Source organism: Caloenas nicobarica, chromosome 1 (assembly GCF_036013445.1).
Source record: "Caloenas nicobarica isolate bCalNic1 chromosome 1, bCalNic1.hap1, whole genome shotgun sequence".
In the NCBI taxonomy this organism is placed as follows: Eukaryota; Metazoa; Chordata; class Aves; order Columbiformes; family Columbidae; genus Caloenas; species Caloenas nicobarica.
This window is the reverse complement of record NC_088245.1, coordinates 203,472,600-203,497,351: the sequence shown is the minus strand read 5'-3', so window position 1 is coordinate 203,497,351 and position 24,752 is coordinate 203,472,600. Positions and strand designations below refer to the sequence as shown.

The following is a 24,752-nucleotide window of genomic DNA, read 5'->3' as shown; positions in this document are numbered from 1 at the left end:
GCGCGGCAGGCGCTGTGCGCCGCACACGGATCCCGCGGCCGCTCGCTCCTCCCGCACGTCTCCGCCCCGCCCAAGCGATTGGCCACGGGAGGCTGCGCCTCCTCCGTTGGCTTGTCCCCTTCGATTGGCTGAGAAGCGCCGTTTTCCTTTTTTTATTGGGTACTTCACCTGTCACTCAAACCTGACTCTATGATGAGGGCTCCTGGTCCTTCGAGGTGGGGCTTACTTCCTGCTCTTCCCTTTCTATTGGCGAGCTGAGGCGTCAGTCAAGCGGGACTCGCTCGGCGCGAACCGCGCTGCCGCCGCACGGCTGCCGCGCCTTAAAGGGACACGCACCAGCGCGGGGCCGCGGCGGACATGGCGGCGGGGCGCGGGCAGCAGCGCACGGTGAGGCTCGGGAGGCGGGCCGGGCCGGGCCTGCGCCCCGCTGCACCGGGGCTGTGCGAGGGGACGGCCGGGCAGCGCGGCCGCGGGGGCTCGGGCGGGAGAGGGGGCAGCGGCCGGGCAGAGCGGGGCTGGGGCCTGCCCGCCCGCCCCGGCAGCCGCGGGGACGGCCAGAGCTGTCCGCAAACGCCGTAGATATACATCTGTGTGAAAACCCTTCACGTACGCACATGTATTATCTGAAAGAGACAGGAAAGGAGAAAGGTACTCTGCCATTTAAACCTCTTACTGCCCCCCGCCGGTGTCTGCAGAGCGTGTTTGTGAGCGGATGCGGAGAAAATGTTATAATTCGGTTTGTTTTCAGAAGTAATGTGTGCTCGCGGCCTTGTAAACGCCTGTTCAGGGGCTGGGCGGCACGTTCACCTGCGCAGTTACGGGCGGGGCACGGCAGCGTAGCGAGCAGAGCGGGTACCGGCTTTGGTTCCTGCGGAACGAAGCGGTTCCCGAACCTCGGGACAAGGCGGGGGCGTGTCCCTGTCCGGGGGGGGGCGTGTCCCTGTCCGGGGGGGGCGTGTCCCTGTCCGGGGGGGGGCGTGTCCCTGTCCGGGGGGGGGCGTGTCCCTGTCCGGGGGGGGCGTGTCCCTGTCCCCGGGGTGCGTGTGAGCCACGGACGGGGCTGGGGGGCACGCGCGTTAAAAACAGTTCAGCATGCAGAATTGCTTGACTGGTTGCTTATGGTGCTTCTGCAGAGCTAATCCAGCCAAGGCAGAAGATTATTATTAGTTTCATCTGAGCAGCTAAGCATAAGGTAATAAAACCAGGAAGCTCTGCTTGCAGGCTACTTAACATTTCTCCCCTGAAACACTGAAACCCCTATTAAATTTCTGTACTAGGAGACTTAAGAAAAAAATCTCTCTCTAAATCTGAGCAGCTTAACTGGTGATTGCTAGAGAAGGCACTGCAAAATCGTCACCTGTGCAGCACAAGGATTTAACAAACAAATAAAAGAAACCTACAGCAAGAGTGACCACGTTTATTCAAGATCTGCACACACAGGCAAAGGTCAAACACTGTTTCCTACTATACTCTTCGCGCAATGATAACAATTGTTTTTTAAGATGCTGTTGCTCTCTTCTAAAGTACAGTAACATTGACCTAAGGCCTCACTTGTTTAACATGTGCAATTCTTGTAGTAAAGGCTGTCTTCCTCAGTGAGCCATCTTGTGCAGCATTATTTCACTATTACTGTTTAAGGTGCTGCTCACATACAAGAGGAGGTGGAGGGTGTAAACTAGCAGGGCACTGGAATTCCCTTGTCCACCTAAGAATTTCCTCCCGTGCACCTAAGAAGCGATGTGGCCCGTGTTGCTGCTGGTGAGCGATGAACTGAAGAACCAGTGGCTTGCCCGGTGCAAGCACCACGGCCTCTGCAGAGCTGGGCAGACAGAGGCTTCTGTCTGCACTGTCTCATCGCCTGGAACAGAGATTTCCAGCTGGGTTTCTTATTTGGCATTTTGACATTTGCAGCTCTCTGAAGACAAGTGGGGTTTTTCTTGGTTGCTTTTTTTTTTTCCTTTGTAAGTGGCCGTGACTTATGTAATACTGATGAACATGCAAGATACGTCTTGTGAGGATTCGTGGTTTGGGGTCCCAATAGCTGCTTGGTGAGCGCCCAGCTCGGTGTCCTCTTGTGTGTCTCCTCTACAGCATGGTCCCCTATTTACACCTGTACCAGTAAGAGAGGTGACAGATTTGAGGACTCCTATACCCTTCCTGCCTGGTATTTCTTCTAGTATGCATAGAAAAAGATGTCAATAAACTAGTTTTAGTCTCAAGTAGATGCATGTAGGCTGTTAGATTAGTTGCATTAGTAGAACAAAACTTGTAGGAAATAAGCTGCCCAAGGAAGACCTTTTGTGTGTGTTGAAAAAAGGGAAAAAAAGCAAACTTTACGCTTCCTGAACTTTGAAAATAGTTGCTTTTAATACATCTGGCATGCTACAGCAGAAGCTTTACCAAAAAATACTGTATTGTGCCAACATTTTTTTTTCCCCTGATTTGATGCAATAGTTTGGCTAAGTTAACTTTTTAATGTCTGCTTTTAACTAGAGGTGTTATTTAAATTTGGAGCACTCCTGACTCAGGTCTATATCAGGCAGACACAGCGCTTGTGTTGGCCCCCGGGTGATAGGGGCTGTTCTTCCCCCCCTCCCGGTAATGCAGTACTTGAGGGATGAGGGCAGGCTGATAATTGAGATTGTCCCTCCAAAGTGGGTTTTTTGAAAGTTTCAGTAACTGGCTACTTGGATATTTTATGCTTAGTGAACTCAGTACTTGGTTATTTTGGGTTTTGTGGGTTGGTTTTTTTGTTTGGTTTGGTTTGGTTTTTCCCCAGTCTCTAGATAATTTTATTTCAGCTTTTTTTTTTTTTTTCTCTCTCTCTCTCTCTTAACGGAGAATAAGGGCAACTGAGTGTCATTGAAAGCATTACCAAGCTTCAATTTTTTTTTCCTGTTATTATTTTTTTCTGTTCTGGGTACCCATATAAGAACTTGCAACATACCCACTCTAATTTAGTCCCTTTTCCCAGTGCCAAAGTGCTGGTACCAAAGGCATTGACTTGCTGCCTTCATTGCTTTTTTTTTCTGCAGTTATTGCCTGAGAGCTTTTCTGCCGTTTTCTGCCTCTTTAGTTCTACAGTTTGTTTATACATCATTGTTATTTTTACTATTCAGGGATCTAGCCGAATTCTGTATGATAATGAGAAAAACATAGAGCTTTTTTTCCTTTTTCTTACTGAAGACATTTGGTACATCACTGAGCTCAATAACCTTGGGGAAAGCTTCCCATGTTGTGCAACACAGAAGTAACAATGTTATGGTGGGTTGTTTTTGCTACCTACACAAGTTGCTTGGTTTGAAAAGTGAACCTCTGCCCAAGTTACTGATTCTTATTTGAAAACTTTCCATATGAGGTTGTGTATTTTTTTTTTTCCCCCGCTATGTTCAGTCTTCAGGAGCTTCAGGAGGTCGCTGGGTGCTGCCGGTGTGTCAGGCTGTTGCTGCTCCGTGGTTCTGATGTTCCTGTTTGCGTGCTTGAGCAGGCAGGTGATGCGCAATGGTAGCAGCAGTGAATTTTGGAAGGTAACATCGTGGGAAGGCTGAATGTGCTCCGCTTGCTACCGTTGCACAATGCAGGTGTGCTCAGCTCCTTGTGGGACCGCTAGGCTGCTTTGTTTACCATAACGAGGCTTTAGTGTGGCTTAAGGAAGGAAAGACTACAGGGAATACCCAGAAAGAGAGGAGATTTAGTTAGCAAACGTGGCCTAGCTGAGATTCAGAACGAATATATAAATTTCCCTGATTTTTCATATATATTTTTTTTACGTTTCAAGGTTTTCCTGAGCATCACAGCATGATGCTCCCTGTGAGACCTTCTGTGAGCAGAAACAGACTTAAATGACTTGAGAGAAAATGAAGAGCAAAGAATTGGTGTGATATTGGAGTTGGAGATTTGCGATGGGGAAATTCCTTGAAGCTGCTTCATACACTTTCTCAGCTTTTCACTCAGGTGTACTTGGAAGTCACTGTTTGTGAAACAGAATTAAACCCAGCATTTTTCTTAAATGTGTAAGGAAAATATACCCCGTAGCCAGTGATTATTTAGACTGAAGCAAAGAACGATTGCCTGTACAGAGGTGATATTTCAGCACAAATTTTTCAGTATTTATTTCAAACAGATATCTATACTGACTATTACACTATCCAAATCTGTGCCTGTACCCTACATCCAGGTGAAATTCAGAAGACATGTGACTAGGTGAAAGCCTGGATTTGTTTTGCTGTGTGTAACTTGGTGTTCAAGCGTTGGAGCGTGCTGTCATAGCTTTTTTGTTCGCTTCGTCTGCAGTTGCTTAGATAAGTGTTATGCCTGATGTGGGGTTGGAGTAGCCTGACATGGATTTCAGACTTGTTCCCCTTTTCTTTTGACTGATTCGTGGGGTACCTTCGATTTGAATCCATATCAGATAAAAATAGTAGGTTGATATTTGAATCAGTAGTTTCTGCTGTTTGGGCTGCTGAGGTTTGCGTTGCTCCTGTTGCTCTGTTGCCTAAAGTACTTTTGTTTGCTCATTTGCTCTGTTATTTGGTCTTCTCAATTATTCTGTGTTCAGCAATTCAGTATCCTGTAGTGCTGATGGTATTTTTTTCAAGAGTGAGGTTTAGGTCTTAATGTTAGCACCTAGCAGGCTTTCATCAGATTTTAATATTACATATTCTACCAAGCTAGACCAGTATGGCTGCTGAGCATAAAATGGTATGTATATGCATACAGACGAAAATCTATTCAAAATATTTTTATTAATATATTCTTAATTAGGGATTAGTGTTGTAATTGACTTTCTGTGGTTGCAAAAGTCCTTGTCTGTATGCAGCTTTTTTTTCCAAGAAAAGCACTTGTGTAGGAAAATGTAAACACAAACTGCAAAGCATTCATAAAACTGTGCGTAGAAACACTAGGGTCCTTATTTCCTTGTCCATAGGGAATCACTTTGTTTATAAGAGGAAATTAGCTGTATATAGGCTTTAAATAACTTACACATTTTCTTTTTTTCTTTTTTCCTGGTATTATTTTTGTTCCTCATAATGCATTTTGGGCTGTTACCTGATTTGCTATGAGATACACAAGTACTTTCTGTATTTTAATCTAGGTCACAGTATGCTCCCAGTAATTGGTATTTGCAAAGCTTAAAAACACTGCCATTGCTCAGTTGTCAACCTGGTGAAGTAAATGTTCTGTGGAAAGCTGTAGGAGCATTGGATCTGCCGTCAGCTCTTAAGTTACTTTCAAATTCTGTTACTGAGATGTTTAGTAGTGGGTGCAGTTGAGAGAAATGACTCTAGCATGTTAAAAATAAGCATTCACATTTTATTTAATACATATACGCAGATCAGAAAGTAGCCAGTTTTTGAGACAAAACCATAAATGCGGTATACAGGTGCTGTGGCCCTTTTTGCTTAGGAGAACCCTGTTGGAAAGCACATGGTTTCATGGTATCTGGACTGCCCAGCTCAGTTAGACGTCCCCTCTGGTCACTGCAGCACCCAGGACACAGCAAGCGCCTGGGGAGGTGACGCAGGCGGCGGGGAGAGCTGTGGCATGGGTGGCCGTGCTTCTGAGAGCCATCTGGAGCTGATCTGACAGCGCAGATCGAGGCAGAGGTACCAACCTGGCCGTGATCTGCTGTGCTGCTGCTTGTGCTGATGCCGCTGCTCAGGATGTGTATGAAGTCTTCTGGTGTGTCTGCGGGTCACGTTCGTCTGTCCAGGGAAGGATGGGAAAGACGAATTGAGGCCAGTGGAAAAGAGGGGTTGGGACTGCGCAGCCGGGAGGGGAGGACAGAGTGTGCCCTCTGCCCCATCTGCGGCCAGTGAGCTGTTAACGTGGGATGAGTGGACGTGGACATGTGGTCCTGGGTGTGCTTTATCAGGTTGGGCCACCTTCGTGTGTTGTCTTATGTGCGGTAAGTATAATCGGGAGTTAAGAATGCAGCTGTTTTCCAACTGACTGCTGTGTTACCTTCTCACAATAAGAGACAGTATAAGTAAGTACAAAACAAGAGTGGTAATTGGTAAACTAGTATGGAAAAAATATTTAAAAATAAAATAAATACAGCTTTTGAGGTATTAGAGTCTCCTATAGCAATACTTGTACACATCATATAATTGGATTCTACTTTATTATATTGTAATAGGGAAACAAATGTGCTGAATAACAGCTTTGTTTTGTTTTCTTTTCAGGATGATCTGCATAAAACTCTCAACTCTACGTCAGCCACAGATGGACTCTCTGCAACTTCATTTATAGAATATCCAAAGCACAAGCCATTTATTAATTCAGATTTGATGCGCTCCCCAGGGAAACCGGTAATTCCATATCCTGAAAGCAACAGCAGAGGTAATAGTTCAGCAAAGTTGTTTTCTTGCCTGTTTCCGAATCTTGTGGTGAAATACTGTATGTCGCCATCTACAAAGGTTGCAGTCTTTTTATCCTTGTATCACTTCCCAGTAACGTGCAGGTCACTTGTTTTGTAGGTCCTTTGCACTTATCTTTCTGAAGAGTACCTAATGAAAAAGGTCACGTTGCAGCTGGAGAAAGATGTTCCCCTTCAGAAGTAGAGAGCTGTAAAATTGGCCGAGTACTTTCTGAAATTGTCCTCGCATGTTTTCTTTGTCCCTTCTTCAGTCCTCCTCTCCCTCAACCTTTCCTCTCCTGAGTTCAGAACTGAGTTTGAAATAAGGAGACTTTAGTCCCCAGAATGGTTTGGAGCAAAGGAGGAGGTTTGGCTGTGTTGAAATGGGAAAGTTTGCAGTGGACAAAGGGTGTGGCAAGAATATTTATCATGTCAGTGGAGACTTAGAGGATGCAGAAAAGAGTTCAGCACAGTGCCAAACTGAGAGCTCAAAACATCACGGAGCGGGAGGGTTTACTCCCATTTGTTCTTCCTTGTTTCTAGGCTATTCCTTCTCCCTTCTTTCCCACTCTGATCCTGCTGTTCATCTCCAGATAAGCAGATTTGTCTTGCCCGACATGACTTGAACAAAACCAGTCTTGATTAGTTACTGTACTTGGCACTGTTGAGGCCCCACCTTCAGTACTGTGTTCAGTTTTGGGCCCCTCATCATAAGAATGACATTGAGGTACTAGAGAGAGTGCAGAGAAGGGCAATGAGCCTGGTGAGGGGTCTGGAGCACAAGTGTGATGAGGAGCAGCTGAGGGAACTGGGGCTGTTTAGCCTGGAGAAAAGGAGGCTGAGAGGAGACCTTATCGCTGTCTGCAACTACCTGAAAGGAGGTTGTAGTGTGGAGGGTGTCGGTCTCTTCTCCCAAGTAGCAAGTGATAGGACAAGAGGAAATGGCCTCAAGTTGTGCCAGGGGAGGTTTAGATTGGATATTAGGAAAAAATTATTCCTGGAAAGGGCTGTCAGGCATTGGAACAGGCTGCCCAGGGAAGTGGTGGAGTCACCATCCCTGGAAGGGTTTAAAAGGCGTTTAAACAAGGTTCTTAGGGACACGGTTTAGTGCTAGAGTTAGTTTAGGTTATGGTTGGACTAGATGATCCTGAGGGTCTCTTCCAACTGAAATGATTCTGTTATTTTAGTGAATAGGCTGATCATGCAATGAGATGTACTCCGAGCTGCCTTGGGGTACGTACAGGAGGCAGCACGGGGAGCTGGGAGGCGAGAGCAGGGCTGATCCTCTGGTGTGAGCTGTTTGCTCAGGGTCACTGCAAAAATACTCCCTTTAAGACTGGAGTTGTTTGGAGGCTTAAGAGTGTGAAAAACTGGATATTTTTTCCTTCTAGGGAGAAAAATGAGAGAGATGTAGGATGAATCCTAATATTACTCAAACTAAATAAAAAAAAATCAGTATGATAGGCTGAAGTTCCTGTTCCAATAACATAATTTACGTCTGAAGTATTAGAAACTTCTATGTTAATGACCTGGTAGATGAAATCTCAATTATTGAAGTGCTATTTAAAATGTAGTATATGTTCTCATATGCTCAATGCCATCAGTTTTGAGAGTGCCATTGACACAAAACTAAAGGAGCTTTGTGACAAACAAAAAATTGGATGTGCAGAAAAGAACATCCTTATGAATTGCTGATGGAGGTGTATTTGTGTAGTTGTGTTGCGTGTTGCATTACTGACAAATTTTTGACTTCCAAGTTTTCACTTGGCAACTTTTTTCAAGCAGAGAGTCTGCCAACTCTGAAATAAGTACAGGTGGAGGAGACAATCTGGTAACTTATGCCTTTTTAAAAATGATGAAATGTCTTTATTTTAAAAAATGTTTAAATATGAACACATACTGAAAATTAAATTCAACAGGCAGATGATCCAATATCTTCTTGCATAGGTTTTAAAAATGTAAAAGTGTTCTGGAGTGTATATTTTGGTGAGGTTAAGGATATGGGAATTAACTTCAGATGGGAAAGTAGATTTGATTGTTCCTGGGGGTCCTTACTGTTCCTCCTTCCCCCTAATTTTAAAAAAAAAAAGTATTTAAAAATCCTGAAATTGAGTATAGTAAGTTCTGCTCATTTTGGATTGGAACTCTGTGTTATGTATGGGTGTGTCTCAGCATACATAGTTGGTTTTAATACTCTGATAAGGTGGACGGACTGGTACTTGCCGTTGTGTTTGGTTTCACCTTTATCTATTCATTGCTTGAATTGACTCATTGCTGTATTTTGTTAGTCATCATTATAAGTATACAGAGACTTCAATTTATCTCTAAGGATAACAGTACAAAGCTGTTTATAGTTTCAGATATGCCCATTTCAGCTGATAACAGTAACTAAGTAAAGAGAAGAGGGTGCAGTTGGTGACTGATCCTGCGAACAGGGCCAAGATCTAGAACTTCTCCTTAACTGTGACTGCTGTCACCCTCTTCTCATTTACTTAACAGTTACCTTAAAGCAGGTAGTTTTTATTGATGTGATACTCTAATGTGCTATTGTGCATTGCTCATTCTGATAATTTTTTTTTTTTCTTTTGTAATCTGATGCTTAAACAAACACACAGTCCCAGCTTCTCTGTGCTCATGCATTTGGTAACAAAGGTGGTGCGTTCTTTCTCTGGAGTGGGCTTAAGCACAAAGGAGTGAGGCCTTGCAGATTAGTTGGCTATATGAGCTGTCTGTACAGATGTTCCTGTGTTTTACTTCAGCAGGACTGTACAGAGGAAAGGGTGGTTCCCTTCGCAGAATTAAACAATACCGCTAAGAGATGTAATACATCAGATTACCAGCAGATGGTCTAATTGCAAGGTGATGCAAGTTCTATTACAACCGCTATTCTTTTTGTGGTGATGAATATATAAAGGTTTTGTTGAGTAATTGTTAAAGCAGAGAATCGAACAGAAAGAGGGAAAGTTGTTCAGCACAAAGGAGATGCATGTCTTGCTGGGGAGGAGGGGAACACAAGTGCAAACCAGAAGAATCAAAAAAGAGCTGCCACTTGGAGAAATAAACACTTTATAGCCCTTCTGGTAGGTAACCTTTATTCTGCTCTGTGACCATGCATGGGAACATTGTGTTTGTGTGTTTGTTGTGCTAGCATGCACTAGCACTAGGTAACTAGATGCTACCTTTCATTTCCTTTTGATAAAGAGTCAGAAGATGCATTGTTTGCATTTAATCTACAGAATACTTATGTGCCTTGTTCTGGGAAATGGATGCATCTTTCCCAGATGTGTCAGATGAAGTTGTGCACCAAGGGCATCTACTCATTTAAGAGTAGTGTTAGAATCAGTTATGGTTTAAAGGGAAGCAGGTCTTAATTCCTGGAAGGAGTCTTGGCTGCTGGTAAGGAACACTCTGACTTTCTCACATAACATGATTTTATAAGAAACATTGCTAATTCAATGTTATCTTGAAGTGGTGATTTAATGGTATCTAACAAAAGGCACTTGTTCAATTACAGCAATATTTTCTGCTCTGAGGAATCTCCAGGAAAAAATTCGTCGGCTGGAGTTGGAACGGCTTCAGGCAGAGGAGAATGTAAAACACCTCAGCAGGGAAACAGCAGACTATAAAAAAGTACTAAGTGAACAAATGCGACACAAAGAGCATGACAAGACTGAAGTGTCAAAGAAAAATCAAGGTGGTTTGCAAACTTTTTATAAATATTACAGAACACTGTTATGGATGAAACTTGATTTTTATTAGTGCATAGAACTATTTTAATTTACTTTGTTCAGCATTTTCTACTTCGCAGTGACACATGAAGTTACGAAGAAATAATTTTAAAAGCATACTTCGTTTCAGGGATTTGCATGCTTACAGAAGTTCATTAGACTTAATCTGCAAGTTTCTTTAGATGGTCCTTTTCTTGTTTGTGTCGGGACTGTCCCAAAAACAGAAAAAAAAATCCCAGGGACGAGCAGTGCATAATTTCACTTTTCTGCCCTCTGTCTTCAGAACTGGCTGCTCAGCTGGCAGCTGCTGAGTCTCGGTGCAGCCTTTTGGAGAAGCAGCTGGACTACATGAGAAAAATGATCCAGCACACAGAAAATGAGAAGTCGCAGCTCTTGGAGAAACAGGTGTGTTCTCAAGGTTTATCGCAGGGTTGAATTATAAAAATCATGAACTGTGTCATGATTTTTTCCAGTTACTGTAATTTTAGTATCTTTAAGTGTGGATTCCTATTTCAGCTGGTCTTTATATACTTTGATGTGGATAATTTCCCTACTTAAAATTCCCAGCCTTATCAGGGCCTTGGTATTTTCTGTTGTTGTGCGCCTGCCTATAAGGCAATATCAGGCTCTGATGTTAATAAAAATTGTTTTTCTTCATGGTTGACTTAAAACAGTAGCTTATCCTTGTGCTTCGGTGTTATACCCATGTGCCACTGAAAAAAAAAAAACCCTCCCTTTTGTGTTTATGCTCTTCTTCTGAAGAAAAAAAATTAAGAAAGCTATCTCTAATAGCTGAGTAATGAGAGTTTTTTACCGCATCAGGTTTGGAGGGAGGAAAGACTGCAGAATTCTCCCTTATCTGAAGCTGGTTGTGTGTGAGGTTCACAACATTGCTTGCTCCCTAATTGTAGCACCATCAAAAATTGCACAGAAGCAGCAGTAGTTTGTTTGGAGTGTTTATGGGCCTCCTTTGTGCTGCACACACAAGGCTTACTACAGATGGTCTTGGTTTATTGTGCTTATAATTTTGCTTTTTACTTCTTCCTTCAAGGGTTCGTTGGAGAGAGATCGTCTTCTTGATCAATCACATGTTCAGTCCAAATTGGAAAAGCTGGATAAGCTGGAAAAAGAGTACACCAGACTTACTACAATGCAGTCCGTAGCAGAGGTGTGTCGTTTGTACTAGATACTGTATCAGATTTATCTTGTTTATTGTAATCAGCATTTGATAGCTCTACATCAATAATAGAGCTGAGCTAAACTTTATTCTGTAGAGAAAGACAGCAACTAAACATCTTTTTAAAGCTGAAGTCTTGTAAGAACTTGCAGTTATTGTTGGAAGTCTGCAAGGCCAGGTAGGCTTTTGGTCACTACACTTTGTGTAGCCTTAATGGTATCTGTTGTTGTTCCTCTTTTGTGGTTAGCTGGTGCATAGGCATAGAATAATAGAATGGTTTAGGTTGGAAAAGACCCTTAAGATGACAGAGTCCAAATGTAAACCTGGCACTGCCAAGTCCACCACTAAACCATGTCCCTAAGAACCTCGTCTAAACGCCTTTTAAACCCCTCCAGGGATGGTGACTCCACCACTTCCCTGGGCAGCCTGTTCCAATGCTTGACGCCCTTCCAGGAAGAATATTTTCCTAATATCCAATCTAAACCTCGCCCAGCACAACTTGAGGCCATTTCCTCTTGTCCTATGACTTGGTACTTGGGAGAAGAGGCCAACACCTTCCATGCCACAGCCTCCTTTCAGGTAGTTGTAGACAGCGATAAGGTCTCCCCTCAGCCTCCTTCAGGCATGTAGGATTGTGGGTGTTCCTAAGCTCCCAACCTCTGAGTTTCCTTGCATGCTACTGAATGCAGTTATATTCTGTTGTGACCCAAATTTGACTTGTGTGGGTTTGATATGCTTGTTTTTTCTTTTAGCCACTTGCCCTTCTCCTTCAGAAACACAATTATTACAAGTTATACTGTGTGCAGAATTTCGGAGCCCAGCATTGCTGGGCCTCTAGCACTGCCCCGCTGCCAGTGGATTTCAACCAATCTGCTTATTCAGGATTCCTCTTGATTCCGTAGCTTTTACAAGTCCAACATGACTGTGTTTGGTCATTCTTTCTATGTACCATCTGTGCTGTTGGCTTCTGAAGTCTGGTCCACATTCTACCTCTTTCTGCTGTTGTAGAGAGACCACAAGACTCCCAAGCATGGAAGTACAGAACACTAACTGGGGAGAGGCTTCCACCTGAAAATTGCCTCCATCTCAAAGGGCCAGATAGTACATTATTAGATGGTGGTATTGAGGGCACCTCCGGGCTCTATCAAAACTGTAGACTGCCCACCCTGCACACCAGCCCTTGCCAGGTGCTGAAGTAGGTAGTGTTTTCTCAAGAGTACATAAGGAGATGTTTGATAGTAAATCTTTAGCTAGTAGGTCTGCTGGTAGACCTTTAGACACTACAGCTGTTCTTGGGCGTCCGTGACCCAAGGCAGCTGGGGCAAGCTGTTTCAGATCTTGACACCTCATTTTGGGAAGCGGCATTTGTGGAATAAAAGTGCCTGCATTGTTTATCTGGACTGAACTTTCAAAGCTAGACGAGTGTCTCCTAGGCCTTGTTCACTGAAAGCAGCAGCAGGTTCCTCCATGGTTCCTCTCCAGGATTGAAATAACTGGCTCAGCAAACAGGAGTTCCTTTCTCAAGGGCTTTTACCGAGTTTTTGACTGCTAGCAGCTGGAGTTTGGTGGGGCTGGGTTGTTTGTCTTTTTGTGCCTGGCTAGTGAATATAACTTCAGCATAACGGTTCTTTTTTGTTGTAGTTGGGTTTTTTGTTTGTTTTGTTCTATTTTTTTTTCCTGAGTCCAACTAGATTTCTATTATTCTTTGATATCTTTAGGAATTAGTAGCTGTCATAGTTAAATCTATTTTAGTGGAATTGGGTGTTTAAACTCGCACAATTTTGAATCATTTCTAGGAACTGAGGGAAATTTGGATTTAACTCTAACAAAAGGTCTTTTCGTGGATAATTTCCCTGTGATCATTCTCGTGTCATGAGCCATTTTTTGATCAACAGGTCTATCTGCCTCTGCTTGCAGGCCATGTTTCTACATGAGCATCCATGGGCTCAATGTTAGCTTAGAATCCTGAAAGGGTGCCTGCACGCTTTGCTCAAAACAGTTGCATCTGTTGCCTCTTTGATCTCTGCTTTAGTTTGTGGCAAGACCACAGCAACATTTGCGAGTTTAATTTGAAACAAGAAATATGCAAGAAAGAGATGGTGTGTTGGAACTGGTGAGATGACTCCTCATGAGCGAGCAATGATTTAACTGCCTTGGATTTCAGATGCTGCTGGAGCACAACTCGTGTGCGAGAGCATTTAATCTCTGGCACTACAAGTACTACCTTCAAGCCATTTACCAATGTTAATATTGCCTGTGAAAAGGAAATGCTGATACTCTTGTTCATGTGAGGGACTCATAACTAGAGTACTTGCCTCAAAAGTGTTTTCTGGTGTATGTTTATCACAACTGTAGTCCCACAGTTCAGTCTCTGGACAGCTGACCAAGAATCTGAATGTGTCTGAGGATGGAGTAAAGGGATGGAGTTATTCCCTAAAAGCGCAGTTGGGCCTAGAATTTGAATGTGTGTGTAGATGACATGTTTTGAAGAACTGTAGTTGGTAGTAATTGATCTTAATACTAACAATAAGACTTACTAAAATCCCACCAGTCTGTGAATAACAGAAGTAACGAATCCTTGCATTCAGTTGTGGCTGTACCTGACCTACATCTCTAGTTTTTTCCTCCATCCTCTAATTGCCAGGTGGTGAGAAGCAACACTTGCCCTGCTCCAGCTGTGGATATCCTGACTGCCCAGCTGGTGAGCAGGTGGTAATTTGCAAGGTAGTGAGGCACAGATATAAAAGCTGTCTTCACACTGGAGACATTTCCTCTCTGGTGGAACTAATTTGGATGCTTAACCCAGCAGCCAGTTTTTATGAAATGCCGGTGTTCTGTATCTTTGAGTCATCATACCTTTCTGTCTGTTCTGGTTAAAGTTGTTTGAGGGATGGGATGCCATCCAGAGGGACCTGGACAAGCTCAAGAAGTGGGTCCATATGAATCTCATGACATTCAACAAGGCCAAGTGCAAGGTCCTGCACCTGGGTCAGGGCAACCCGCAGTATCAGTACAGGCTGGGGGATGAAGGGATTGAGAGCAGCCCTGCTGAGAAGGACTTGGGGGTACTGGTGGATGGAAGATGAGACATGAGCTGGTAATGTGCGCTTGCAGCTCGGAAGGCAAATCGTGTCAAAAGCAGCGTGGGCAGCAGGTGGCGGGAGGTGATTCTGCCCCTCTGCTCCGCTCTGGTGAGACCCCACCTGGAGTCCTGTGTCCAGCTCTGGAGCCCTCAGTGCAGGAAAGACATGGACCTGTTGGAGAGGGGCCAGAGGAGCCACAGAAATGATCAGAGGCTGGAACAGCTCTGCTGGGAGGACAGGCTGACAGAGTTGGGGCTGTTCAGCCTGGAGAAGAGAAGGCTCCAGGGAGACCTTGTTGTGGCCTTTCAGAACTCAAAAGGGGCCTGTAAGAAAGATGGTGTCAAACTTTTTAGCAGGGCCTGTTGTGATAGGGCAAGGGGTGATGGTTTTAAACTAAAGGAGGGGAGATTTAGATTAGATATTAGGAAGAAATTTTTTACAATGAGGGTAGTGAAACCCTGGCCCAGGTTGCCCAGAGAGGTGGTGGATGCCCCATCCCTGGACACATTCAAGGCCAGGCTGGACGGGGCTCTGAGCAACCTGATCTAGTTGAAGATGTCCCTGCCCATGGCAGGGGGTTGGACTGGATGAGCTTTGAAGGTCCTTCCAACCCAAACTGTTCTATGATTCTGTGAGGCGATTGCATGAAACTTAATTTCCCTTAGAAAACAGACAAAAATAGACAAGGAAATAGTTCTGGTTTTTTAATTATATTTTTTTGCAGTGGCTACTGGTGACTGAGCAGAGTGTTTTCGGTAGCTCCGTGCTGACCTGCAGTGCCCTTTCTGTGCTGTGTTACCCTTGGTGATGGGCAGCGTGGCTGCAGAGTGTCTGTCTTTGCTGTTAGGTGGCCCTCTGGGCTCTTGCTCTCAGTGATGGACCAGTAATCTGAGTAATACTTTATTCTGTAAGCAAGGAAACAGTTTATTGTGGGAATGTAACTTGTATAGATAATTTCTAGCAGGGTCTATCACTGATGATGCAGTAGGAGTGTTGCTGTGCAGATTGAGCTGCGCACTGCAGCTGAACAGCTGGCTGAGTGAATATTCATTCAGTTCAGTGTAAAAGCATTGGCCCAGCTTCATGTTGTCTTCAGTTCGATCAGGAGATTTGCTGCAGTATTTTCATATTAAAATTTTTGTCATACTTAACAGGTCAAACAAAGATCTTTGTGAGACTGACCACATGGAAATCAAGAATTGTGCCACATGCTGTAAAGTGCAGATGATGATTCTAAGTTACCTGGAATGTGTTTGATTTGAATGAATAAGATACAAATCAAAAGGGTTTCTTTATTCAATAGAAAAAAGTTGGCTCCCATTATATAGTGCCTTTGTACTCAATGTTTATCCAGGGTTTTGCCTTCTAACACCTTTGTATAACAGCTGGTTACATTAAGCAGTTAATGCTTAAGTAAAGCAGAATGGAAATGTTTACTACTTCAGAGTAGTGGGTTCATAAATAAACAGAAGTGCACAAATATAGTTGTTACTTTGAATTTTGTGCTTTTCTGCCTTGATTAGTGGGTTTGTGAATTCTCAGTCTTTGGGGGAAGAGGAGGGAAGTTATGTGTCCTGGAGCTCTGGATTGGTTTTTTCACTCTCCTGTATAAAATCAGAAAGCTATTTGAAAGCTTTCACATTGGGAGTTTAAGTAAGTGTTATCCTGCTTAAACAAGGTTTTTGTCTTGTTGGGGAGTTTACAAAGAACTGTGTGCCTTTCCCTTAACTCTTCTCTTTGAAAAGGACTTTTGAAAGAGTTCTTATGTGTTTTTAACCATAAAAATATGAATTGCTTCAGTTTTGCTTAAAGATATCTCAGAGGCATCCTATAAACTTTCCTCCCTCTTCTTTATTAAGAAGGTGGCTAGATGTTCAAAGATTCCTCATTTCCAAGAGTTTAAATTACAGATATTAGCAAAAATACATTTAGTGGTCTAAGTAAATATTCTCTCAGCTTACAATGATATGTGATAGACCGTCGTTGGCTCTTTTGTAGCACAAAATCTTTCAGGACAATGTACACAAAACTAATTTCTAGGTTTGTTTTACAACCGAAGAGAAAGACAGGCTTGTGGATTGCTCTCTCTGTAGGCTGTGACTTAGATACCAATTGCAGAAGTAAAAATAAAAAGTCAATTAAGTTTTAAACATAAGCACTTGACTGCTGTATTTATGCCTACACAGACAAAACATCAGCAATCATTCTGATGCTGAAGTCTTCACTTAGCTTGAGGTCGTAAGTTGAACTGGTGCACTTTTGCTCAAGCTCTTAGTATTGCTTCATTAAAAAAAAATAGTTTCACTAATAATGCTATTATTTTTTTTCAACTTTGACTAGAAAAAAATGAAAGAGCTGGAACAGAAGCTTCAGGAGGAAGAACACGCGAGGAAGCTTGTTCAGGAAAAAGCAGCTGAGGTAACCAACAGGAAGTTTCTTTGTACTGGTGTGTGCTGTGATTAACTCTTCCTTTCCATCAGCTTTTCAACTTAACTTGCTGAAAGTGCCTCCCATATACAGGATAATGAAGATGTTGTTTTAGTGGTGTGGGTTTTTTGCTTTTTGGTTTTTAGGTTGTTTTTTTCTTCTCCTGTCTGAGTTGCCAAATTTTCTGAAGTTCTCTGAGCTTTTTGGAAACCTTCTTTTACCAGTACCTATGCACTAAAGCTTGATTTCTTCAATAAAAGAAGCTAGTTGGGAAAGAGTAGAAATTCAGACTAATTCATAGTTGAGGATGTATGAGGATCTTTGCTTTAAATGGATAAAGCTCAGCAAGGGTGCTCACTAATTGTAACTAGAAATACTGTAGAGGGAGGTAAACAAAGAGGTGATAAACTACTGGTTATAAGCCCATAAGGACACCGGTCTCCTCTGAACCTTGGAGTGTTGCGTGCATGACACATTCATTGTATGCTGAAGAAGTTATTTAGTAACGTGTTACCTCTAGAATTAACCTTTGCCTGTGTTTGGAGGGGAAGAGTGTCTCAAATTAATCATGAATAGTTGTTGTGTGAATGCTTCTAGTTGAGATTGGTTAAGAGGTGATTTCTAAAGCCTTTGCTTCCTCTTGGAAGGAACAGCGAAGCGGATTGAGCTCGCTATTGATAGTGAGAATTCTAACCATAACTCTTCCAAGAAATGGGGTTTTGTTTGTTGTTGTGTTTTGGTTTTTTGTTTTCTTTTCTTTTCTTTTCTTTTTACTGTCAAATTTAATAGAACAGAAGGAATAGTTGTCTGTTAACTGTGTGCCACGGGATCAATTAAGCAGGGTTGGGTGGCTTGACTTCCCTAATATTTTGTCAAGCATAAAGCCCAGCTGATGTTTTGACACGTGGCTGCGTCGCAGTAATGTAGTAAGACTAATTCTCTAACTTAATAGGATTAGTGATGAGTAGTGCTACCGCAGGAGTATTCTTATTTAACATTTAAATTGACCTTGAACTGCAGAAACATCCTAAAAACTTGCAGCCCTTGCTTCCAGAGAGCCTGTATTTTAAAAATTGTTGTTTTGCAATTCTCAGCTTACTCTATCTCTGATTATTCCTGTAAATATAATTCCAATAATTCTCTTTATTCCCTTGACTAAAGCTTCAGACAGGCCTGGAAACCAACAGACTACTGATTCAAGCAGCGTCACCACTGCTTTCTCCAAAAGCAAGAAAACCCAGGAAGAAAACTAAACAGCCAGAGAAGGTAACATGGGGGGAAGAGAAGGGCAGTTACTGAGCAGTTAAATAAGGGTGCATGCATGCAGTCAGGGAGATAGGTTGCCTGTTTTATTACAAAGCAAAGGGAAAATGAATTTGCTGTAGTGTCATCTTTGATAAACGTTTCTCTCCTCTTTCCTTCCAGAAACGTGGTCTCACAAGCCATCCCGCTGCGCAGCCCCATTACAGACTGTGTCTGGGTGATGTTCCCTTTGTAGCGGGGAAGGTGAGCTGCTTCTTCCAAAGCTTAATTATTGCTCAGTAGCTGCAGCTCCTGAAGTGGCTTTGGCTTTGTGCGCTTCTGACGCCCAGTGGTCAGAGCATTTCATTTTCTTTGACTCTTCCCGTTTGTCTTCAAAAGGCCTCTAGAATATTGATAACTTGCTGAAGTGGCACTTCCATAAACAGTCTGTGCTGCTAGTGAGCTGTTCTTGTTAGTGTATATTCAGTCAAACAGAATATACATTCTTGGCCTCAACTCAAATTTTTTTTTTTTTAAATGTTCCCCATTGTTATCAAGTAGATCATTGACAATGCCATTCAAAAGAAGTCTCTTTCCATTTTCTTTCCAGTCTACCAGTCCCAGTCATTCAGTAGGCGCCAATGTGCAGCACGTCCTACACCTGATGAAACAACACACGAAAGCTTTGTGTAACAGTCGTGTGGTAAATGATACTCCACTAGCAAAATCCGTCAGTACTGGTCATCCTGCCAGCAAAAGCAGAAAGTCGTCTCTGCCAAAGGAATATTCTTCATCCCAGGAAGAGCTCTCGGAAGTGCTGCTGACTTTACAAGATGAATTTGGGCAGATGAGTTTGTGAGTTTGACATATTCTCCATTGCAGATTATGAATGTACATGCTTTATTTTTTTAGCTTTTGCTTTAAAGTTGGAAGGTTTTTCCCGAGAAAAAACTTAGTTTTGGGAAGTCTCTGGCATATAATCTCTCTGTCCTACTGGCTGCAAAGGTTGTCATTTATTTTTGCAGTTAAAAATAAATTCTGATAAACAGTCTGAACTGCATACCAGTTTTTTATATGCAGCAGTATCAAATTTGCGAGGTTGGGGAGAAGTGTGGTGACAGCCCCTGGTGCAATGGACAAATACTCCGTTAAAGGACAGCTTTCCGAGTCATTTTGTTTGTCCTGCTTAACAGAACACGAATTGTTATCCCACCGCACAACTGCGGTATATAAAGATCCACAAAATAGTAATGGGATGAGTGCTGGGATTGTGCCCTCAGGGGGTTATTTGGTCATTTTGAATGTGTGAAGCTCCTTATGTTATCGAGACTTAACGCTGCAGCAGTCTGCCACCAGGATGTGCTGCTCTAATAGTGCTGCTAACTAGCAAAACGGTTCTGGCTGGTTCGTTACGGCATGTTGAACATGTCTGGCTGCTGATGCTATGGTTTCTCAGAACTGTTGTTTCTGAACTGGGTATACAAGCACTGGAAGCCAAGGGAGCCTGATGCGAGCTTTGTTCTGTCTGAATTCTGTGCCAGTGATCACCAGCAGCTCTCAAAGCTTGTCCAGGAAGCCCCGACTGTTGCAGTGAGGGAAGATCTGGAGAGGGAACTTGAGGCACTGGTGGAAAAGATGGAAGCCAAGGCAGACCAGATCAGCAAAGTCCAGAGGCATCGCTTGCAGGTGAGATACTTTTGATTATGTTCATGCTTCTGTAGAGTTGCTATCTTATGTGGTTTGTGTTTGTTTGTTTGTTTTTTGCACTATATCCTAATCTAGCAGAAATAACTACTGCAGAGCAGCAGTGCTTAGCTTTAGCTTGCATGTCCCCAAGTTAGTCTGTGTGCCTCCATCTTTCTCTGCCAATATTTCTGCAGGAATATCCTTTCTGTCTTACCATGTCACCCTCATTCCCACTGTTCATCCTGTCCTGGGCAGAGCTTTCACATCTGTTCTTGCTTTGCCTTTTACACTCATCCCCAAAACAGGGAAAGGATCGTCTGCTGTTCGATAGCAAATCCCACGGCTGTTGAGTTCTGTAAACACAGCATGGGCAATACACAGGATGAGAAAGAGCCTGTAGGGCTGAAAGGCGGGAGCTGCCTGGGCCCCCAGCACTCTGCCTGGGAGATATTCCTGGTGGGATATCTGATGTGTCAGGAGATACCTGTGACCTGATCAGTCACGCTCCCTCCTGGCCTGCGTCAGAAAGCTCTGCTGAACCAAAGCATCTGCTTTGCATGAGATCCCTGGTGACAACCAGCTACCCAGGTCATGGGGGAAAGCCCTCGTGAAATGCTGTTCCTCACACTGAGCTTACAGGATCACAGAATCACAGAATGTTAGGGATTGGAAGGGACCTCAAAAGATCATCCAGACCAATCCCCCTGCCGGAGCAGGAACACCCAGATGAGGTTACACAGGAAGGTGTCCAGGCGGGTTTTGAATGTCTCCAGAGAAAGAGACTCCACAACCTCCCTGGGCAGCCTGGTCCAGTGTCTGTCACCTTCACTGAGAAGAAGTTTCTTCTCATATTTAAGTGGAACCGCCTGTGTTCCAGTTTGTATCCATTGCCCCTTGTCCTATCATTGGTTGTCACCGAGAAGAGCCTGGGCTCCATCCTCCTGACACTCACCCTTTACATATTTATAAACATGAATGAGGTCACCCCTCAGTCTCCTCTTCTCCAAGCTAAAGAGACCCAGCTCCCTCAGCCTTTCCTCATAAGGGAGATGCTCCACTCCCTTCATCTTCATGGCCCTGCGCTGGACTCTCTCCAGCAGTTCCCTCTTCTTCTGGAACTGAGGGGTCCAGAACTGGACACAATATTCCAGATGAGGTCTCTCCAGGGCAGAGTAGAGGGCAGGAGAACCTCTCTGGACCTACTAACCACCCCCCTTCTAATCCACCCCAGGATGCCATTGGCCTTCCTGGCCACAAGGGCCCAGTGCTGGCTCATGGTCATCCTGCTGTCCACCAGGACCCCCAGGTCCCTTTCCCCTACACTGCTCTCTAATAGGTCATTCCCCAACCTGTACTGGAACCTGGGGTTGTTCCTACCCAGATGCAAGACTCAACACTTGCCCTTGTTATATTTCATTAATTTTTTACCCGCCCAACTCTCCAGCCTGTCCAGATCTCGCTGGATGGCAGCACAGCCCTCTGGCGTGTCAGCCACTCCTCCCAGCTTGGTGTCACCAGCGAACTTGCTGACAGTGCACTCTATTCCCTCATCCAAGTTGTTGATGAATATTTTGAATAACACTGGCCCCAGTACTGACCCTTGAGGCACTCCACTAGATACAGGCCTCAGTAACCTGACCTGGGTTTAGAGAGAGACCTCGATTCCTAGGGCTTCCATGGTTGAGCTGAATCTTTTAGCAGTTCTCCTTTGCTTGGAGTAAATGACCTATTTGTTTTGATTTGCATTTTATACATCCTGATATATGATTCAGTTGAAAACAACTTTCAAAATGTTTTGAATTAGTGTAGCCTGTTCATTCAAAGCTATAAAACCTATTTATTCGCTATTTTCTCTAATCATCATTCATTTGAACTAAAATCCTTCCGAAGAGCTTAACCCCACATGTTTAATCTGGTTCAGTTCATATGAACCAAGATTCACCCTCATCTGACGTGACTTGTACACAAAATACGTACTGAGAGCACTGCTGCTGACATCCAGAATGGGCACGTTAAATGTTCTCAGACAGAAGCATTACTCGCCTTTGATCTCTTATGATCTTCAGAGGAACCGTTGCAGAGAAACAGATGTGTAGGAGCTCCCAGTAGTAAGGATTCTGCAGATACCATAGGCCTCTGGCTGTCGACAACAGTTCTAGGGAAATTGCCGCATGCTGTAACGGGGAGGAGGGAGCACCAGCCCTGGACAGAGGGGAACTGTAGAAGGCCTTGTTTTGCAGTTTGAGAGCACGAGGGTGTCTGCACCCGAGACTCTGTCCCACTCCCCCCTCCAGCTCATGCCAGCTCAGTCTTTGTTGCCGAGTTCCGAGTTGTACAGCTGTGATTTGTAGTGCTGTGTGTGGATACCAGCTCTGCACCCCCGGAGTTTTGCTATTCCTTTTAAAGCTACATCTCTGACAGTGACCACCTATTAAAATCACTAGTATGTGTGTAGAAAACTTTGTTTTCATTTTTCTTTTTTAATCGATGGATGGTAACAGTGACAAACCAACTTTTTGTCATATATAACTCTTTCTATTATGTTTGTGATGGAGACGTTCCCCCGTAATCAACTTGTCGGTTTTTAAAGAGAGAACCTAGTAGTTCAGCCTCTAAGCTGAACACAGTCCTGAAAACGCAAATACAAATGCTGTGTAAGGAGAACAAAGTATTTATTATTCAGGGTGACTTGGGGGCACCCATTTGCTTAGCTGGGTGAGGTGAGTGGGGGGTAATTCCGCTGTCTGGAAGAATTGTCCAACATAAACTGAAACAAGGTCACGGCTTAATGTTTTTCTTCGGGTTTCTCTTTCAGCTAGAGAGACTTAAGAAGGAATGCAAGTCCAGAAAGACTTCTGCTAAACAAATAAAAGACAGCAGGTTCCCTGTTAATGAAGTTAGAGTAACAACTACAGTAACCACAAAGGGAAAGAACGCTGGTCCCATCAAAGTGAGACCTGGAGAGAAGAGTCGGAAGAACCTTCAGTTGTTGCGAGACATGCAGACCATACAGACTTCACTGCAAAAAGATGATATCAGCTGGGACTACTGACTGTTCTGCAGGAGATGTGCTTGACACCATCCCAGTCAGACTTCTCACATTCTGGATATAAAGCAGCTGCCCGTCTTGCTGTGTGAGACTACTGTATGCCAAGTGCACTTTTTGAAATATGGGCCCTGACTTCTCTATCCTTACGTTTGATTGTATGTATATTATGGTCTGGTTTAAAACGCATTCCATTTCTAAGGTACCCAGACACCGAATCCAACCATAGGTCTCCACCAGTTCATGTACGGTTCCAGCAGTCCCTCTCTTTTCTTTCAGCAGACCAAGCACCATGTTTCTGTGGGTTGGTGTGTGGACGTGCCAGTGCCGTTCCGTGCTGTTGAGCTGTGCAGAGGCTTCTCAACATGCACCTCGTTGAAAAAGATGCTGCGACCCTGAGTCTGAAGGGCTTTTGTCAGCTCTGCTCTGTGTGCAGCTGCAGTTACTCAGTGTTGAGGGGAGAACAGGTAAACCCTCCTATGGAGCTCAAAAAGCTTTTCCTATCTGCTACATTGCATTAGTCAGCATTACTGGCAACAGGTGTTTGAGCACTCAAAAAAGGAGCAAAGTAACTTTTCTGAGTTACTTTGCTTAATTATTGATTGAATTATTTTCTAGTTGGAAGAGTGAAATTTTTCTACAGGAATCTTACTTTAGGAAAAAGCTATAGGATAAGGGATAATATCCTGTCTTCCTAGTCCACAGCTTTGGGTGGTGAAGGAATGAGAGAAACCAGAAGTGTTTTAAACTGCAAGTGCCTCAATCATGCCTTTCAGTCCTGGCATCTTGCTTTTAACTTGAAATACGTGCTTTGATGAGCTATCTACTTTGGTAGTGGTGCGGTTCATTTTGCACTCTTGACTTGCACAGCTGAGTAAATGTTATTTATTATGTTAATAATGTAAAGAATTTCCTATTAACAGAATGTATAGAAGACCCACATTATCTGTTTATACAGTTGAAAAATAATAAAGCCAGCCTGCCTGTTGAACTTAGGGAAGCTGCACTTGTTTTAAGTTAACTCCGTGTTTGCTGCAGCGCTGTGCCCCATGCAGGGTGCTTTTTGTGGTGACACCTCCCTGGTCAGGGTGATGATGAGGGGCCAGCAGGTGAGGTGAGGGGCAGAGCTGCCCCCAACTGCAGGGGCAGCACAGGCAGAAGGATGAAACATCACATCCCTAGAGAATTTGGGCTTAACATGAGCTACATTAAAAAAAAAAAAGTGAATTCTCCTTTTACACAGATGTTACTGTGCTAATACACTGTAAAGTGCAGAAGTTGATTTTTTTTTTTTAAATTGTATTTTTGTAATATTGAGCAGCTAAGCACTACATCTTTATTACTACTGGTCTGTATAGGATAAGAGAAACTTGTCCAAAGATTAATTTTGTTTTTTGTCATTCCAAATTTCAGAGTTTGAACATTAGCACCTTATAAGACCATCTGCAGAAGAATGAGATTTGGATTTGACATACTAAATTTTCAGTACTATTTTTATATCCTGCACATCCTTTGGAGAAGCATATAGTAGAAAATAAGGGCACAGAACTTTACCCATTTGTCAATTTTTATTAGTGTTAAGGAAACCAAACAGCCTTCATCGAGAAACAAAATATACACACATACTCAATTTGCTAATAGAGAAAAATGCTATGAACCATCTTATCTAGTGATTGTACATAAGAGCAGCTCTGCCCTTCAACCTTAAAGCAAATCCAAGTCCTTCAGCAGGTATTTTGTGTGGATTCTTTGCACTATTGAACCATAACATCTCAGGCCACTCTATAACAAGTGCAGTGATGCTGTAGGGCCTGTTGCTTATCCTGTCAGAAGGTGGCTGTGGGATTCTTGCAGCAGAGCAGGTGGAAACCGACACAGTAGGGGAAATTACTGTTCCTGCCTCAGAAGGAATGTGGCTTTTGAAAGGCAGCTGCTTATGTGTAAATTGGTCCACTCTTCTATCCACTCAGAAAATACTTCTCTGTGGTGGAAGAGAGGCTGAGTG

General features: G+C 43.5%; 1 protein-coding gene across 1 annotated transcript; it reads left to right on the top strand.

Annotated features, from left to right (window-relative positions):
- The first annotated feature begins 308 nt into the window (after nucleotides 1–308).
- CEP57 (centrosomal protein 57) lies at nucleotides 309–23,720 on the top strand. Its single transcript, XM_065628600.1, has 11 exons — nucleotides 309–387; nucleotides 6,186–6,342; nucleotides 9,873–10,052; nucleotides 10,370–10,491; nucleotides 11,138–11,254; nucleotides 16,687–16,764; nucleotides 17,935–18,039; nucleotides 18,199–18,279; nucleotides 18,626–18,870; nucleotides 19,557–19,701; nucleotides 22,517–23,720. Exons 1-11 carry the CDS (start codon nucleotides 358–360, stop codon nucleotides 22,751–22,753), a joined length of 1,497 nt encoding a protein of 498 aa, XP_065484672.1. The 5' UTR covers nucleotides 309–357; the 3' UTR covers nucleotides 22,754–23,720.
- Nucleotides 23,721–24,752: the final 1,032 nt, after the last annotated feature.